The sequence below is a fragment of the Rhinoderma darwinii genome, chromosome 4 (assembly GCF_050947455.1).
Source record: "Rhinoderma darwinii isolate aRhiDar2 chromosome 4, aRhiDar2.hap1, whole genome shotgun sequence".
In the NCBI taxonomy this organism is placed as follows: Eukaryota; Metazoa; Chordata; class Amphibia; order Anura; family Rhinodermatidae; genus Rhinoderma; species Rhinoderma darwinii.
Genome location: NC_134690.1, coordinates 313,802,752 through 313,822,549, shown reverse-complemented (window position 1 = coordinate 313,822,549; position 19,798 = coordinate 313,802,752). Strand labels below are relative to the sequence as shown.

General features: G+C 40.3%; 1 protein-coding gene and 1 long non-coding RNA gene across 2 annotated transcripts in view; one reads left to right on the top strand and one right to left on the bottom strand.

The window, feature by feature from the left end:
- The window catches only part of THBS2 (thrombospondin 2), a 223,322-nt gene that overhangs the window by 53,175 nt on the left and 150,349 nt on the right, over positions 1 to 19,798 (bottom strand). Inside the window, exons 11-17 of the mRNA XM_075862740.1 lie at positions 18,915 to 19,042; positions 18,679 to 18,831; positions 17,957 to 18,175; positions 16,107 to 16,214; positions 12,493 to 12,652; positions 11,194 to 11,312; positions 5,835 to 6,069 (exon numbers count right to left, since the gene is read on the bottom strand). Coding sequence (XP_075718855.1) covers positions 5,835 to 6,069; positions 11,194 to 11,312; positions 12,493 to 12,652; positions 16,107 to 16,214; positions 17,957 to 18,175; positions 18,679 to 18,831; positions 18,915 to 19,042 — 1,122 coding nt within the window. The remainder of the gene's footprint in view (positions 1 to 5,834; positions 6,070 to 11,193; positions 11,313 to 12,492; positions 12,653 to 16,106; positions 16,215 to 17,956; positions 18,176 to 18,678; positions 18,832 to 18,914; positions 19,043 to 19,798) is intronic.
- On the top strand, positions 15,186 to 19,020 carry LOC142759939 (uncharacterized). Its single transcript, XR_012883218.1, has 3 exons — positions 15,186 to 15,255; positions 15,673 to 15,736; positions 18,696 to 19,020. It is a non-coding gene; the product is annotated as an uncharacterized LOC142759939 (long non-coding RNA).

Genomic DNA, 19,798 nt, shown 5'->3' with positions numbered 1-19,798 from the left:
GCACATGTTTTGATATGGAAGTATCTCTTTCATTTGTAACATCTCCAACATGTTCCCTAATCCGGCGCCGAAACTGCCGTATCGTCTTGCCCACGTAATTCAGTGGGCACGGACATGTGATTAAATAGACAACTCCAGCCGTTTTGCAGTTCACAAAATCTCGGATATCATACTCAACCTTGGTGGTAACACTTTTGAATTTTTTTCCCACTTTGAATGAAATCACAGGCTCTACAACTACCACATCTGTGTGTACCCGGTATCTGCCTGTCTAACCAAGTACCCTTTTGGATTATTGGATCAAAACAGCTCTGCATCACCCTATCCCTGATGTTTTTACCTCTACGGAACGTGACTGAAGGCCATTGTGTTATCTGATCCGCCAAGTCCGCATCGGCTCCTAGGATACGCCAATACCTCTTGAGGATTTCCATGATCTCAGATTGTTTGGAGTCAAAAGTACCTATGAGCCTAGTGACCCTTTCCTCTTGACGTTGTCTAGGGACTAAAAGGCTCTGCCTATCTGCATCCCTCGCTCACTCATAGGCCTTTCTAATTACCCCCTTAGGGAAGCCCCTCTCCTTCAATCTGTTTGTGAGGTCATGTGCCTGTGACTCAAAATCGTCCATTGAACTACAATTTCGGCGTACTCTCATGAATTGGCCTCTGGGAATCCCACGTTTGAGGGGATAGGGGTGACAACTGTTCCATTGTAGGAAACTATTGGTTGCTGTCTCCTTTCGGTGTACTTTAGTACGTATTGTGCCTTCCTTAGTTTTAATTATCTTAAGATCTAAAAAAGATAATTCCTGATCACTGATTTCATATCGCTGGCATCCTGGCCAGACTGATAGACCCCTGATGATAAGTATAGAAACGCGTAGGGTCGGGTGAAGTGAGGGAATTTTGCGTAGGGGGCAGTGGCATTGTTGTGCATCTGTACATTGGGAGAATCTGGTGCGGTTAACGCAGGCTCCTGTGTGAACGAGAGTCCAAACCACTGCTTTACCAATGTTATACGCTGATTCCATATTTTGATATCTCTGTTTACATACCCAGTCATTAAGGGTTCGCAAACTAACTAGGACTGGGAGTATTCTGTTTAATACGTTTTTAAATACACGGTTGGGCTTTTCACAGTGGTGATTGTACCCCTGTTTTTAGATAGCTATGAAATAAAAATTATACATTTTACTCATTTATCACTTCAGTGAATTTTCAAATGTTCATATTTGTGGGAGCACAATATATATCGTTAAAATACAGTGAATTATTACGAATCAGTGTCAGGGATATATTGTATACAGCAGGCTCAGGGGATAAATATTAATTAAATGGCGTAGCATGCAAAAAGGGATGTGGCCTAAATAATCTTTCTTTCATTAATCAAGGTTACATATTCAATTAATCATGATTTTGATTTAGGTCATAAATCGCCCAGCCCTAATAGGATGTCATGCCCATGGCCGTGGGCCGTCATACTCACTCACCTCCTGACGGCCGCAGCCATGGATCTGTGAGCGCTGGCCCCCATCTCCTCCTCAGGAGAGGCCAGTGCTCACTTCCACTTCTTCCGGCCGGGTCCCGTAGATGCTCGTGCCCGCTCTTAAAAGGCCAGCATGCGCACCTGAGTTCAGTGCCAAATAAGCCCATGAGCACTCTGGACTATAAGAAGGGCACAGCCCTTTCCTGCCTTGCCTGAGCTTTGTTGTCGTTACCCTAGTTTGTCTCTGCAAATGGTCTCCTAGTGTTTTCCAGTTCCCAGTGTTTGCCGTTCCTACTACCTGTATCCTGCGCTATCCTGGTCAAGTGCCTTATCGAGTTGGAGTCTAGCTGTGCCATATACCATGCTTGTCCTGTTACACCATGCCTGGTGTCCGCCTGCTGCCAAAGTCCCTTCCGAGCCTCCCTTGCTACTGTCCGAAGCCACCTCAGGTACGCCTATACGAACTATATACTTTGACCTGTGCTCTGTTGGCCAGCTGCCATAATGTTAAGGTGGTACGGTCCAGTGGCTCAACATACCAAATGTGACAGTAAGCTCTGGCAATGGACCCCGCTGGTCAATCCAAGACCATGATGATGTCACAAAAGATGGGGGTGGATAGGCTAGACCTCCGGTCTCGGCAGGACCAATTCCTCCAGGTATTGAACATTAGTGCACATTGGCTGGATTTTCAAACTGCCGATCCTCCTACTACACCTCCTGGCAGTACAGATCCTCAGACTACACCTCCTGGCAGTGCTGATCCCCGATTCTTTTTGCCGCTTCCTGACCACTATGATGGATACGCCAAGACCTTCAGTGGATTTTTCAACCAGTGCCAGATCCACTTTAGCCTGTATGCAGTGGCATTTTCATCTGACGGCGCAAGAGTCGCTTTCATCGCATCTCTCTTCACTGGCAGGGCCCTTGCATGGGTGAACCCTATCTTGGAGAGACAAGGGCCAGAGACCCGTGACTTCCAGGGGTTCCTACGGACATTTTGCATGGTGTTTGAGGAGCCTGGACGAGTCTCCTGCAGCCACCTCCTTGCTGAACCTACGCCAGGGGGACACCTCCGTGGGTGAGTACGCCATCCACTTCTGCACCATGGCGGGATAATTGTTTTGAAACCATGAGGCCCTGGTGGCTATATTCTGGCAGGGATTGTCTCCTGAAATTAAGGACAAGCTTGCCGCCCGAGATATACCGTCTACCCTGGATGACTTCATCCTCATCTGGCCGCCCGGATTGATATAAGGATCCTGGAACGGTCCCAAGATGCTCGTCGGGAGGGACGACTCCCTAGCCAGTTTCCTACTTTGCAGGAACCCCTGCAGGCCTCAGATGCTGATCCTCCAAAGGAGTCTGTGAGGACGGACTAGTTTAAGCTGTCTACCCAGGAGAGACAATGCAGACGCACCTCGGGACTCTGTCTATATTTAAACCTCAGAGGCCATCTATTGCGTCTGTGCCCCCAAAGGCCCCAGAACCTAGGGTTGTTGGGAGAGACAACCCTGGGTAAAGAAGGACTTTTGTCTAAATTGTCCATTCCCGTGACCATAGTGTCCGGTGAAAAAAACACACCGGCCCTCTGCAACTCAGACACATTCCCCCGGGGAGGACTTTTGAGTGTCTGGCTGACAGAAGAATCCTCCACTGGGGACACAGTTCCAAACTGGCAGGTCACACGGTTGCCCGTAAGACCCGAGACCTGATTGCCCGTCAGTTCTGGTGGCCCACGCTGCTCAAAGACATCACGGACTTTGTCTCCTTTTGCACGGTGTGCGCAGCATATAAAGATGCCCACTCCAAACTGGCTGGCTTGCTCCAGCCACTGCCTGTGCCCGATGCCCCCTGGCAACATATTGCTATGGACTTTGTTACGCCTCTGCCTCCCTCTGCTGGTTGCAGTACGGTCTGGGTGGTGGTGGACCGATTCACCAAGATGGCTAATTTTGTTCCACTGACCGGCCTACCTTCTGCTTCTCGATTGGCTAATCTCTTCATCCAACACATCTTCCGTCTGCACGGCTTGCCTCTACATATTGTGTCGGATCGGGGGGTTCAGTTCACCTCAAAGTTCTGGAGAGCCCTCTGCGGACTCCTCGGTGTGAAGTTGGAATTTTCCTCAGCCTACCATCCCCAGTCCAATGGTCAAGTAGAGAGAATTAATCAGATTATGGAGAACTATCTACAACACTTTATCTCCAGGCAACATGATGACTGGGTGCAGCTGCTTCCTTGGGCTGAGTTCTCCTACAACAAACAGATTAGTAAGTCCACCGCCTCCAGCCCATTCTTCATTGTCTATGGCCAACATCAACGAATACCTCTCCCTGTTTCCACTACGTCCGAGATGCCTGCAGCCGACTCTACATTCAGTGACTTTCTACAAATCTGGCAGCGGACCCGATCTTCCATTCTGCTGGAGGTTGACCACATGAAAAGGAAGGCAGACACAAGAAGATGAGAGCTTCCCCAGTTTCTTCCAGGCACCAAGGTCTGGATGTCCTCCAGGAATATCCGGCTGAGGGTGCCATCGGACCCTTCAAGATTTTGTGACAAATCAACCCTATCTCCTACAAGCTTCGGCCGCCTCCTACCCTCAAGATCCCGACCTCCTTCCATGTCTCCCTGCTGAAGCCTGTGATCTTGAACCGCTACTCCAAGACTTCCACTCCTGTAGTGGCTCCCAGCGGTACATCAGATACTTTTGGGGTTAAGGAGATCCTGGACACCAAGAGAGTGGGTGGAAGAATCTTTTTTTTGGTGGATTGGAGAGGGTTTGGTCCTGAAGAGAGGTTTTGGGAGCCAGAAGAGAACCTCAATGCCCCTACCCTCCTGAAGAAGTTTCTCTCTCGCTCTGGCCCCAAGAGGAGCGGGAGTAAGAGGGGGATACTGTCATGCCCATGGCCGCTGGCCGTCAGGCTCACTTACCTTCTGACGGCCGCAGCCATGGATCTGTGAGCGCTGGCCCTCATCTCCTTCTCAGGAGACGCCAGCGCTCACTTCCACTTCTTCCGGTCGGGTCCCGTAGGGTGCGCACGCACGCTCATGCCCGCTCTTAAAGAGCCAGCACGCGCACCTGACTTAAGTGCCAAATTAGCCCATGAGCACCCTGGACTATAAAAAGGGCCCAGCCCCTTCCTGCCTTGCCTGAGCTTTGTTGTAGTTACCCTAGTTTGTCTCTGCAAATGGTCTCCTAGTGTCTTCCAGTTCCCAGTCTTTCCCATTCCGGTTACCTGTATCCTGTGCTATCCGGGTCAAGTGCCGTATCGAGTTGGAGTCGTGCTGTGCTGTATACCACGCCTGTCCTGTTACACCACGCCTGGTGTTCGCCTGCTGCCAAAGTCCCTTCCGATCCTGCCTTTCTTCTGTCCAAAGCTACCTCAGGTACACCTATACGAACTATAGACTTTGACCTGTGTCCTGTTGGCCAGCTGCCATACCGTTAATGCGGTATGGCCCAGTGTGTCCACGTACCAAACGTGACATAGGAGGCATTGAAAAGAAAGCCGGAAGGGTTTTTCGACACACATGAAAAACTGTAGGTCACTGACGCTACACGGTTGTGAAAAACAGATAAACGGAGCACAATCAGACACAATACTGATTCAACTTGGATGTAAAATTTTAAGTTTTTCTCTGATAAAACAGACACATTTTTTAACGCTCGTCTGAATATAGCCTGAAATGAAAGCTCTGAAGTTTATATTCATGATTTTGTACACATTTTTTTCTCATTCTTATGTAAGTTTCTTATCATTATGATTTATTTTATTCTTATTAAAGGCTATGTACTCCTTTGAAATCAATTTAAAAAATAAATAAAAGTGTGATTAGTGCAACTTTCAAAAATACTTATTAAAAATACATTTTACATTTTACAGCTGATTTGTATTCTGTATAGGGCTGAATCCATCAGGTCCGTGGGACTGACTGGTCCAATGATAGTGGGTCCTGCGTGACTCGCAGAATCCACCTGTAATCTAGCACATCAAAGTTATGAACTTAGGTGTGATCGGTAACAGCTTGATCCTGTGCGTCAGAGACATGCGAGATCTGCTGACACTAAACCCGTCAGATACAGCTGTTCTGTACAAAGCAGCTGTATCTCAAAAAGTAAAAATAATTTTTAATAAAACGTAGTTTTAAGTATCACACTGATAGACATTCTTTTTTTAAAAATCAACAATTTTAAAAAGGTGTACATGGCCTTTAACCGCCCCACCCCCCAAAATAATAAAAACAAATCTTAAAACATAATATCTATCCACATGCTGCAAAAAACATTAAGCACTTATATATCTAGCATATAAAGACAACAGGCTGTACAATTGTATCTTACCATTAGAGTCCTTTTGGTCAGGGTTATAGACTAGCCGACAGTTATCCCGATCATCTGGGACACCATCATTATCATCATCTGAATCACAGGCATCTCCTCTTCCATCTTTATCATGATCTGCCTGGTTTGCATTAGGTATGTAGGGACAGTTGTCTAAATTGTTCTGGTAGCCATCATCATCAATGTCTTCATTGTTATCACACTGGTCTCCCACAAGATCATTGTCCACATCAGTCTAGAAGTAAATAATCAGTACAATGAACTAGTGTGAAATACCACAAACACTGGTACTGCAATTGTATTCTTTCATATGCACTTTTTCATTCTACAAATCATAATTCATTATTTGCAATTGAAGGTTTTAAGTAAGCCTACACCTCCTATGCTTGCTGGCTTAATATCTGAATAGAGCTTACTCGGGTACTTTGCATTCCGGGAAGCGTTATCTTTACACCAGGAACTGTAAAGGAATCTGAAGTAAACTATTTTTCTATGTTATACAGTAGTGCACCCTTATATGCTAATTTGCTCCTGGGGCTGTGGGAAAGGGTCTGTTGCATCACTATGTCTGAATCGATCGTGTCATTTTTTTGGCCACAGCATATAGGTGACATCTTCCTGATCTGGCCTAGCATTTCGGCAAAATTAATCCATTTGATATCCAAATTAAGCAATAATAAAACTTACTTGCAAATCTAACAAAGATTGAATTGATTTTTTAGATGTATTAATAAAAGGATTTATACAAACATACTTGCTCTTATCTCATACAGATAATCTGGGCAATCCCACAGGACAATTTTTGCAGATGAGAAAGATTTTTCAAAACAGTAGGTGGTTATTGAGCAGTGATTTTGAACAAAGGATTTAACACACAGAGATGTTACATTACGTAAACTGACCCGAATCACTCCCTTAAGTATATAACATGGTTAGGTTGTGTAAATTCCTTGCTCCATTACACGTGTGCACACATCCATCGCATGCCTCTTCCAAACCCGTATCTAAGCAGTTACTGCAGAGGTGATATGGTATCATGTGATATGATATTTAGCCCCCAGAATCTGGTGTATGGTGACAGTAGTATACAAAGGAGGATGTGTGGCATATACACATGTGGCTTCAATGAGTGACAAGGTACTTTGTTAATGAATATCAGCACCTGTGGTAGGTTATACAGGATTGATGATTATGTGCCTGAACAAGGGAATATGTTGTTGTGACCCCATGCCCAAATTAAGGCTCAAGCCGAAACACATCAGGTTAGTTGCCATCTCAGTGGCTTCTTCATTTTGGGTTTGTTACTTTGCTTTATGAAATTACATATCACTATACATATTTTCTTATGCTCTGCACTATAGCACTTTACTTGTGATGAATTGTAATATTAATTTATTCATTATTTATTGACAGTGAAGGAAATAAGTATTTGATCCCTTGCTGATTTTGTAAGTTTGCCCACTGTCAAAGACATGAACAGTCTAGAATTTTTAGACTAGGTTAATTTTACCAGTGAGAGATAGATTAGATAAAAAAAAAAAAAGAAAATCACATTGGCAAAATTATATATATTTATTTGCATTGTGCACAGAGAAATAAGTATTTGATCCCCTACCAACCATTAAGAGTTCAGCCTCCTCCAGACCAGTTACACGCTCCAAATCAACTTGGTGCCTGCATTAAAGACAGTTGTCTTAAATGGTCACCTGTATAAAAGACTCCTGTCCACAGACTCAATTAATCAGTCTGACTCTAACCTCTACAACATAGGCAAGACCAAAGAGCTTTCTAAGGATGTCAGGGACAAGATCATAGACCTGCACAAGGCTGGAATGGGCTACAAAACCATAAGTAAGACGCTGGGTGAGAAGGAGACAACTGTTGGTGCAATAGTAAGAAAATGGAAGACATACAAAATGACTGTCAATCGACAACGATCTGGGGCTCCATGCAAAATCTCACCTCGTGGGTTATCCTTGATCCTGAGGAAGGTGAGAGCTCAGCCGAAAACTACACGGGGGGGAACTTGTTAATGATCTCAAGGCAGCTGGGACCACAGTCACCAAGAAAACCATTGGTAACACGTTACGCAGTAATGGATTAAAATCCTGCAGTGCCCGCAAGGTCCCCCTTCTCAAGAAGGCACATGTACAGGCCCGTCTGAAGTTTGCAAATGAACATCTGGATGATTCTGAGAGTAATTGGGAGAAGGTGCTGTGGTCAAATGAGACTAAAATTTAGCTCTTTGGCATTAACTCTACTCGCCGTGTTTGGAGGAAGAGAAATGCTGCCTATGACCCAAAGAACACCGTCCCCACTGTCAAGCATGGAGGTGGAAACATGTTTTGGGGGTGTTTCTCTGCTAAGGGCACAGGACTACTTCACCGCATCAATGGGAGAATGGATGGAGCCATGTACCGTCAAATCCTGAGTGACAACCTCCTTCCCTCCACCAGGACATTAAAAATGGCTCGTGGCTGGGTCTTCCAGCACGACAATGACTCGAAACATACAGCCAAGGCTACAAAGGAGTGGCTCAAAAAGAAGCACATTAAGGTCATGGAGTGGCCTAGCCAGTGTCCAGACCTTAATCCCATCGAAAACTTATGGAGGGAGCTGAAGATCCGAGTTGCCAAGTGACAGCCTTGAAATCTTAATGATTTACAGATGATCTGCAAAGAGGAGTGGGCCAAAATTCCATCTAACATGTGTGCAAACCTCATCATCAACTACAAAAAACGTCTGACTGCTGTGCTTGCCAACAAGGGTTTTGCCAACAAGTATTAAGTCTTGTTTGCCAAAGGGATCAAATACTTATTTCTCTTTGCACAATGCAAATAAATATATATAATTTTGAAAATGTGATTTTCTGTTTTTTTTTAAATATAATCTATCTCTCACTGGTAAAATTAACCTAGCCTAAAAATTCTAGACTGTTCATGTCTTTGACAGTGGGCAAACATACAAAATCAGAAAGGGATCAAATACTTATTTCCTTCACTGTATATATTATGTACACATATATCCTATGATACCGGCTTGTTCTGCTTGTGGGACTCATGTTTAATCCTGTATTGCCTGTTTTCTTTTTTTTTTAATACCTTAAAAAAATATGCAATTTTAGAAGTACCCTTGGCTATTGGCACTTATTGGCTTTAGTACCAAAAAGAGAGAACACGGAGTCTATAAGTCAAATATAAAATACACATTTTTATTTTAATCAATTCTAAAAAGTTATATACAATATATGCTAAAAAATGAATCTGCACAGATGGAAATAGGATCGCCAAGTAGGAGAGAATATTACATAGATGTTCAATATCGATATACAACAGAATGTGAAAAACACAATATAAAAGTGAATAGTGCAGAGTATCAGATGTTATGCATCCTACTGAAAAGGATGTGTAATCTCTCTGTAACCTGTCATTTACAGCTTGATCTCTCGAGATTACGCTTGCTCTGCTGTAAATCCCACAGAAACGTTATCGAAGTGTCGGGATTGTGAATAGACATCCCATCCTGGCTGGAAGGAATGTCTACAATGCACTGTCACTATGCGCTGAATGAATGAATGGAGAGACGTGTATGATGCTGATTGGTCAGCGTCATACATTCCTCTGTACAACGCCCACTTGGTCAATAGTAAAAACACGCCCAGTTGTCCATTAAGAAAGTAATTAGCATAAAGCTAAAATCGCTAATAACGTGGTAAAAATAGATAGTTTTTCTAAATAAAAAGCGCTGTTGTCACCTACATTATAGCGCCGATCTCCTTATGTAGGAGATAGGGCACTTATATTGTGGTGACAGAGCCTCTTTAAACCTTATAATAGAGGAATATACAGGCAGCTGTAAATAGAGGCAATATCTGTGAAAGGGGAGAGGAATCATAGGAACTGTTGTCTTTTACATTATAATGGCCACAGCATTTTTTGCCAGCATCAAAACAGCAGTACTTCACTGACCTGGGTAACATAATAAAAATATAACCACTTTTGATCTATGGTGGCATCACCTGGTCACCATTCAGACACATGAGGTAGTTTTCATAATCTTGGATGACGTCTTTAACTTTTTATTTACGTCCCCGTAGGGGAATTGAATAAGTGATCATTTGATTGCTGGTACAATTTACTGCAATACATGTATTGAGTTATCTCCAAACCTGGACATTGCAGTGAGGTGTCAGCTGTAACATATAGCTGACTTCTGCGGAGTATGGACCGGGCTTAACCCGTGAACAAGCTCCATACTCCCTCTTGGCGGTTGTGAAGTACAGTGCATTATGTAATATAGTAGCCAGATATAATATTACTCCACATGTACACACATGGCAACTTATTCTGAAAGTCACCTGAAAGTTAGGTACCTTACAGTATTACTAAATTATTCACCAATGAAACATGTGACGGTGAGTGATGTTAGTACTTGGGTTAATAGAGATTTTCAAATGCTGGATCTTATTGCCACAATGAATTGCTTGATCCTAGTGGTATTCTGTAATTACAGTATATTAGTTTTATACAAAATAACAGACAATCAAGTAAAAAGTCTAAATTTTCATTCACTGGGCCTTGAACTGTATTTTCAGAGATAGTCAAAGCATAATAGTTATTTGGGTTTTGCACGAGATTACGTTTGCATGCAAGGCATTCAGAGAGAAATGTGAGGCTCTAAACTTCACATTAAACTGTCTTGCCCAAACAAATGCCTCTGGGTATGAATGACGGCCATTGACTGTCACAATTTTCAACTATTCAGCCTGGAAGTACAGTTCTAAGTAGTTTACATTCCACAGATAATGTCTGTATTAAACAAAACTACTTTATTTGAGGTTGAGCTGAGAGATTTCCATTATATTATTTACTAGAACATGAGTCACTTTGGTTGAAGCAATATGTACTTCTAAGAATATTGTGGAGAATAAAAGCTCTTGTTTTACTCAGGCTATGTTCACATCAGCGTCGTGTTCCGTTCATTGGTTCCATTCGACCTTTCTGACGGAGGAATCGATGAACAGAAAGCCTAATGGAAACCATACCATTCCGTTTGCATTATCATTGATTTCAATGGTAATGCTTCCGTTGCATAAAGTTTCCATGTTTTTCGCGGAAACAATAGCGTAGTCGACTATGCTAAAGTTTGACACTTTACGAAACGGAAACAAATGGAAACTAACTGCAATGGAAGAATTACCATTGAAAAAAATGGTAATGCAAACAGAAGCTATGGTTTCCGTTCGGCTTTCCGTTCATCGTTTCATCTGACGGAAAGGTCGAATGGTACCAATGAATGGAAGCCCAACGCTAATGTGAACAGGCCCTAAGATGCTGCTTCTGAATTGCTTATAACATACCTGGTCAGGGTTATTCATCAATGGACAGTTATCACATTGGTCACCCACTCCATCTTTATCTGTATCCATTTGGTCTGTATTGTACACATATGGACAGTTATCCAGCTCATTTAAAATGTCTGAAGAAATGAATAGAAATATATAAAAAGTTTTTGTAAAACCTTCATTGTTATGGTATGCAGAAGTAATTTTCAATATAAATTAATTATACATATGTGTAAATCTATTGCATATGTATGTGCAAATATGTGTGAGGGCATATTTTCAGGCGCATTTCGGAGAGCATAATGATCATATTACCCTCCAAAATATACATTTAAATACGCCTGCAAACAGCTTCTTATTGATTTCAATGGGAAATATCCTGTGTAGATTATACGAGACATATTTTTACATTGCTGAATTAATAAACGCCTCATAAAAATACCCTTTTGTAAAAAAGAAGTGACAAACATTTTATAAGTTGATTTATCCCATTTCCAATTGACATTTCAAAAAATGCACGTGAACATATGCTTCAAAAATACTTGAAAAAGCTCTGCTCCCACTGCATTTTTTTATGTTGATTTTGATGCAGAAACCGCTTCAGAATCAGCGCAAAAAAATTTCCCTCCACTAATTTCAATGGGAGGTATAGGCAGAAAAATAAAACCTGCCATGTCCTTTCTTGGAGCGGTTTTCTCTGAACCTCCATTCAAATCAATGGGAGGTGGAAAAAAACGCAATGTATGGAGCGGTTTTTAAACACAAACCCCCTGTGGTATTTTAATTGATTAAAAAAAAAAACCATCTAAAAAAAGGGTAAAAAGAAACGTCAAAAAACGCTTGTATTTCTAAAACTGCCTGAAAGTTTTTTTTATTTTGAGGCAGATTTTTTTCTGCTAGACAGGCAGATTACAAGGCTCAGTGTATTAAGAATATTATTATTTTCAAGTATAGGGGCAATTACAGGGGTGTCTGCAGTGAAAAAAAAACCTTTAATGTGATGAAAAAGTCAGGTTCTGCTCACACTGACATCCGTTTTATAATACATCTTAATGGATCCTGATGATTTCTATTGATTTATTGGGTTTCTGTCAGGTGTTTTTTTTTACGGAATAGGATAGCGCAGCATGCTAGGCTATTAGGGCCATCATAGAACAATGGAAAAATGAACAAAATATTAACAAAGCCTTAGATTATTACATTATAAGACAATTTACAAATGTTTTTCTTGAAAAGATCCTCTTGAAACACAATTCACTGCTATTTTAAGCATTCGAGGCCTTAACATTTAAAGTAAAAAAGAGAGTAACATACCATCTCCATCAATGTCCACAGAACAAGCGTCACCCTCCCCATTATTATCAGTATCTATCTGAGCAGGGTTGTGCACATAAGGGCAGTTATCACATCGATCTCCTACTTCATCCTTGTCATAGTCAAATTGACGTGGGTTAAAAAGCAGAGGGCAGTTATCCTGCAACGTAAAAAAGAAATACATTTTAATATACCAAACCGAGAAAGTATGTTATTGATATTAATACCCAAAACACATAGTAATGCTAGATTCTCATGTTAAAGCTATATTCCTGCATAAAGCGTGTCACACAATTTCACAGTACCGTCTTTTAACATTCAATATGTTAATTACTTTATTCTTTTATTTAAATGAAATGAAAGAGCATTTCTATTGTACACACCAGTAAATATCCTTGTGTCATCGAGTGAAAAACTATATGTAGCTGTATTTAAGTGATGCCACACAAATTCCTGAAGAGCAACCCAGCCTACGGAAGTATGACCACATAACTGCAATCTGGTACAGCTTAGTGACTACTTATGTAATAGTGTGAATATTTGACCCAAGCTTTAGAAATAACAGACATTAACCCCTTATGGACTTTTTTTTCCCATCGACATAGCCGTATGATTTCTTATTTATTGCAGGATGTGTTTTGGTTTTTAATGGCCCCACTTAATGAGCAAATGTAGCAAAATTTAACTTGACTCTTAACAAGTTAAATTGTGGCAAGAAACTAAAACTTGAGTTTTTAAAAGATTTTCGTTGTGTTATGTAATAAGTTGACACGCTGCAGAAAGTTATCAGGGTCAAGGTAAAGATTGCTACATCTGTACCGTATAATGTACTGGGAAACTGAAATCAAATTCTTTGTGGGGTGGAATGGGAAAAATATTGTGATTCCTCTACTGGTTTTTGGGTTTTGTTTTTAAGGCATTCACCATGCAGTAAAAATGACAAATTGCCTTTATTCTGTGGGTCAATATGATTATGTCAATACCAAATTTATATAAGTTTTTTTTTAAGATGTACTACTTATAAAAAAAAATATTTTTGCAATCACCAGATTCTGAGAGCCATAGATTTTTATTTTTTCTCCGATTTGAGTGGTGTGAGATGTACATGTGTTTTGTGGGAAAACCCCTTTTAAGGCCCGGCTCCCACGGGTCGGATATGCTGCGTAGAAATTACGCAGCGTAACCGACCTGGAACCCGCAGTACATTCCCTCAAATTTTTCTATATCTCATCCACTTTGCTGCTACTGTAAATGCTGCGGAATTTCCACACAAATTCCGCAGCGTTTACGCTACGTGGGAACCTGGCCGAAGAAGAGAAAAGTTTGTGATATGTCTAGGAGGCACCCAATTTATCATACGACATGCACCGCTGTCTAAATCTTTGACATTGTTAGTAATTCTGCCCCAAGGTTTTTAATTTTGGAGAGCTCAGTTTTTAATTTAGTTAGGGTATGTTCTCACAGGGTGGATATGCTGCGGAAAAGTCAGACTTAGAACCCGCAGTGAAAATCAGCACTAAATTTGGTGCTGACTTATGGACAGCATGTCCATAAGTCAGCACCAAATTTAGTGCTGATTTTCTTCTAGATTCCCGCTGAAAAAGAAATCCTCCTGGACTCGAGCTAAGGGTATGTTCACATGGCAAACAAAAAACATCTGTAAAATGCAGAGCTATTTTCAAGGGAAAACAGCCTCTAATTTTTAGCCGTTTATTAAGCATCAAGCGTTTTTTGATGCATTTTTTATGGCCGTTTTTGAAGCTGCTTTTCTATTGAACCAATGAAAAATGCCTCCAAAATTGGGTCAAGAAAAGACATTAACTTCTTTTTTAAGGGTCGTTTTCTTACGTGCGTTTTTTACAAACGGCACGTAAAAAAAACGCCTCGTGGGACTGAAACACTGTTTTTCCCATTGAAATCATGCATGTCACTTCTTGAGCCATTTTTAAATGGGTCAATAGAAAAACAGCTCCAAAAACGGAAATAAAAACGCATCAAAAAACGCTTGATGCTTAAATGGCTGAAAATCAGAGGCTGTCTTCCCTTGAAACAGCTCTGTATTTTACAGCCGTTTTTTGTTTGCCATGTGAGCATACTCTAAGAGTCTATAGGTATGGAGAAGAAAAATTAGATGCAGCATTCCAAGTAGTAAAAGCGAAGTGGTGTGTTAATTCACCCAGGCAACGTTTCGATCCAACTCAAAGCCTTGGCTTTGAGAAACGTTGCCTGGTTGAATAAAACAGCAAAATCTAGAACGTATAAAGGAGGACAGAAAGCAAATTCTTTTCATCAGGTCCTAGAAGTAGGAGTGTGCATTATCAATTTTCATACACAAGATTTGAGGAATGTTAGTGATGCCATGGATAATCCATTATAAGTTACATCAGAACTCATATTTTAATTCTTTATGAATCATCCCTTGATTTTGTATTAAAATTAATATTTATTTTCTTTTGTGAACATCTGTGTTTAATCCGTGGAAATTATCCCAAATTAAGTGTACTATAAAGTATATTGTGTACTATGGTAGACAGTTGTTGATAAGGATATTATCGTCCCCTTGATATTATCGTCCCCTTGATTGTGAAATACACTGCAGAAGATAAACAAACGTTTTTCACATGACTGATTAACTAGTTATAATACGTAGACGTGCTGTGAGCCAAATGTTTCTGGTTCAAACCTAAGACTCAGCAGGCGGAAGGGAACAGGATCTGTCTGGATTTCCAGGAAGACCCAAGGAAAGTCAAATGCCTGTAATAGGTATGATACGAAGATTTAAGATCCAATAGAGTGCCCAAAATGACACAGAATGAGAAAGCAAATTTTCCTCAAGGAGGAAGTCGAGATTAATTTGTCAAAGAAAAGTAGAAGAAGCCTTATCGAAAGTAAACAATTACCATATCCAAAAACAACTGTTATTAAAAGCATCTCATTTGGTTTTATTTCCATATTTGTATTGCGCAGATTAAATGTTGCATAACCACGGGGCCTTGTCCAGGGCTTGTGTAAAAATTGGACAATTAAAAATATCTGCAGGTGTAGACACTCGACCTGACTAAATAAGTGTACAATTATTATATAAGCTCCAGCATTTTGTGTTCTGATAAGGAAAATTGACATCAATTATTGTCAAGCTGGTAGGAGAATAAAGGGCAATCTAAATTTTTTATTTTTTAGGGAGCTGACAGAGGACCCTCACGTGCATCTTTTATTCAGATGAGCAGTATGGGAGCAGGGCAAGGTAAGCATTAGTGGGGAACACTGTGGTTGGTGGCAATAAGGGCACTGTGGCTGTCCCTGTTATAGGGACATTGTGGCTGCCACTGTTATAGAGGCACCGTGGATGTCACTATTATTGGGGGCACTGTAGTTGTCATTGCTATGGGGAGCACTGTGGCTGTCACTAGTGTAGGGGGTAGTCTGGCTGTCACTGTTATGCTGAACAGTGTGGCAGCCACTGTTATGGGTATCTGTAAGATGAGACTATCACCCATGACATCTTTTGACATAACTTAATGAAATATAAAAATATAAATAAAGGTAAACATTAATTGTTACTATTGTTAAATACATTGTATTTCACTTCAGGGAAGCAGCTCTAATGAATTTACCTTTCCATCATCTACTGAATCGTTATCATCATCTTTGTCACATGCATCTCCAATGCCATCCTTGTCAAAGTCTTCTTGTCCTGAGTTAGGCAGCATTGGACAATTATCCTACAAAGTAGCAGACAAAATGTAAACAATAAGAAATCCTAACACATTTTAGAAACTAAAAGCTAAATCCAGACTGATCTAATAAAGAACTTGAAGGGCTGTGGTTAATCCAAGTCCTGAGTAATCATGCTAGAAATGCACATGTAAGGGGTTAAACATAAAGACTATTTACTGTATGTTACTATGCACTGTATGTTTTATTTAATTATTTTGATCGCTTTGTATATAAACTGTAATGTGATGTATATACATATTGGGGGAGTTTATTACCCTTCATATGCCAGTTTTCTGGCAAAGAAAAGTTGCAAAAGGGCCCAAAAGTCAAAAAAGGTTGACGTTGTCCTCGCTACTTTTATGGAAAGGGGGCCATGCAAAAGGGGTCATAGCCACAGTGGCCCGACAAATTTATTATAATTAACACTAGAAAACTGGCGTAAAAAGGTCCCATACCTTGCCGCCCCTTCAGACTAATCCCTTGCCCCCCCAATCAGACAAAAAGAAAAAAAAAGAATACTCTCCTCACTGCTCCTCTACTCCCCTCCAGTTCCGCTCAGGCTCCCTCAGCATGTGCGGCTTATAGAACATACTAACGTCGGGAAGCATCAGGACCTTGTATGTGACAGAGTACTGGTGATGTTGAGTGCTGTGTCACAGGGAAGGAGAGGAGCGGTGAGATGATTATACTTTTTTTTAATTTTATGGCCGATGGGAAGCAGAGAATGTATAGCGCTCAGCCGGAAAGATGTGACACACGCGACACGGCCTAATATGGGATACATTTATTAAGAGGCGTTTGCCACTTAATAAATGTCACATCTTACTCCAACTTTCTTTCTGTTAAGAGTGGCATTTCTAATTCCGCCCATTATGATGTATTTTTAGGAATGATGCCCTATACGGTTTTGCACCTTGAGATATGAAGTTCGATGTATTGGTGTGCTGCTGTACAGTCAGCACTGCCATATCTTGTCGTGGTGAGTGAAGTAGGTGTGAGCATTTTGGCCCTAAATTGATGAACTTCGATGTGATCAATATTATTGTGAGCCTGTGTGTTAGACACACACAGGACCCGCTCTCAGCTGAGCCTTCAGTTCACTTCACTGGCGAATTCAGCGGATAGCGAACGATATAGCTTCTATGTATGGAGCATACATTGAAACTGTATCGGAAAACGAAAAATGTTTATAAAATAGACATTTTTTATAATCAAAACATTGATTTAATAAATAAAAGCTTTCATAAGTGTACATAGCCTTTAATTTACCCTTAATTTTGAGCTGTAACCATCAAGCATGTTGTACCAGAGTCATTTGTCTTCCTACACTTTCTGCATTTGTCTTCTTAAAAGAGGAAACATCGACCACCACTTAGACACAGATCTCTACTTCTTTGTTCAAAACTCTCAATCTGTACCTTCTGCTTGTCCCCACATATTGATCATACCCTTAACACATGCATCTCTATCCTATTTAACAAAATTGCCCAACTGGCCAGACAATCTTCTATTTCTGCTTTGACACTTCAGAGATCAGAATATGTTTCAGCCATTCAATGCAACAGATTTATAGGATTTATATTTGTAGGCTTTAAATAAAAATACAATAAAAATTCAGTGTATATTTTGTATTTTAGAGAAATTATTTTTATGTTTTTATTATAAAATCCTGTAATTAATTTCTTCCTCTCATATGTTTTAAACACACTTGTGGATTTTGCTGAATATTGTTACATAGCGTGCTTACCTTAATACAATGATAAGTAGCATTGGCAGCACAAATAAGATTAGTGTTGGGCCATCCATCCAAATCGGTGTCTTCCCCGCATAATTTGCCATCACCTGCATATCCAGTTTGACATTCGCACTTAAAGGATGGTTCACTAAAGTGTCCAATGTAAATACATTCCGCATTCTTATGGCAGTTGTGAGTTTTGTCCTTACATGGATTAATAGGTTCACATTCCTGCAAGCAGATTTATTTTAATTATAAATTTATTACATTTTCTGTAAAAACAACTGTGCAATAAGGATTTTTTTTTTAGCCACGCAGGAATATAATTTTCCCCCACTGGCTACACATCTGCTAAAAAAGCAAACTAAATTAGGTCCGCATTCCTGTCTCCTCTGCCATCAAGCATTACCCCTTGCATTCCATGCAGACCTGTCACTTTCTATAGTAAATACCTACAACTTGATATTGTTTTGACAGATGCTATTTATTAACTTATTCCTTGAAGTAGTTTTAAAATATAAAGTGGAGATTAATGATATTTTGTCAGCTACTCAAAGCAAGGCAATCTGACCTTATAATAGAAACATTGCTACTGCCTCCTCTGTATGTCCCAAATGGTTAGCAGAGACAAACTGGAAATTTCATTTTTTCAATGCACAGGTATTAGGATACATAACACATTTTTTAATTATATATTGTGAGCAGTCTAATCTCACAATAATATATAAACTTACTTGCTTGTCTTTCTTAGCAACTTCTAATCCAACACCAAATGGTTGATTGCCCTTATAGCGAGGTGGACATGGCAGGCAGTGAAAACCTGGATCTGTGTTCACACAGCGATGGACACCACCCAATCTGAAACAGGCATCAGTAACCAGCAGACACTAGTGGTAAAAATATATTTTTATTAAAACTTTCGCAGAAAATCTGGCATCAGCATTTATTCCAAAATTGAGGTATATTATACCTCATCAAAATCTTCACAAGATGTTCCATTGCCAAGGTACCCAACAGGACAAGCGCCACATGACCAGGATCCATCAGGATAGCTACTGCATTCGGCTCCAGGAAAGCAAGGATTAGATAAACATCCATCTGATAAATATACAAGAAAATAAATAAAAGCTCAAAGCAAAAACCATTCCAAGTTTCATGTGTCTATATTGCCTATAATCTATCTGTCAGACAGACTATCTATCTATCTATCTATCTATCTATCTATCTATCTATCTATCTATCTATCTATCTATCTATCTATCTATCTATCTATCTATCTATCTATCTATCTATCTAACAAGTATTTACTGGAGGATCCGCAGCAGAAAACCAAAGCGGACACTCAAATTTTTGCTGCAGACGTGCAATTTCAGATGACGCGGAACCGAAATGGGGCCAATCCGCATTGGGCTAATCTGTCACCTTTTCCGTACGGATTAAGCGAGAATAAGTGGCATACTACTCACAAGCTCTTTCTTTCGCGGTGCACATGAAAATCTGCGCTGATGTTTTTCCGCTGAAAGTGGATGGGGTTACAAAACTCAATTCACATGCATTGGATGCATAATATGAGCAAAATTAAATCTGTGCGTAACTATTGCATTGCGTTTGAATGTGAGGTTAAATTTTTTACCCACTTTTTTAAGAGGCGCAGTGACCAAACAGAACAGCAATTTTGGAGTATTTTATTACTTCGAATCGTTATGAATGCGGCAAAACCCATTATGTTTATTTTTTATTTTTGATATTATATTACATAATAAAATGGGATTCTCTTTTATATATATATATATATATATATATATATATATATATATACATATATATATATATATATATATATATATATATATA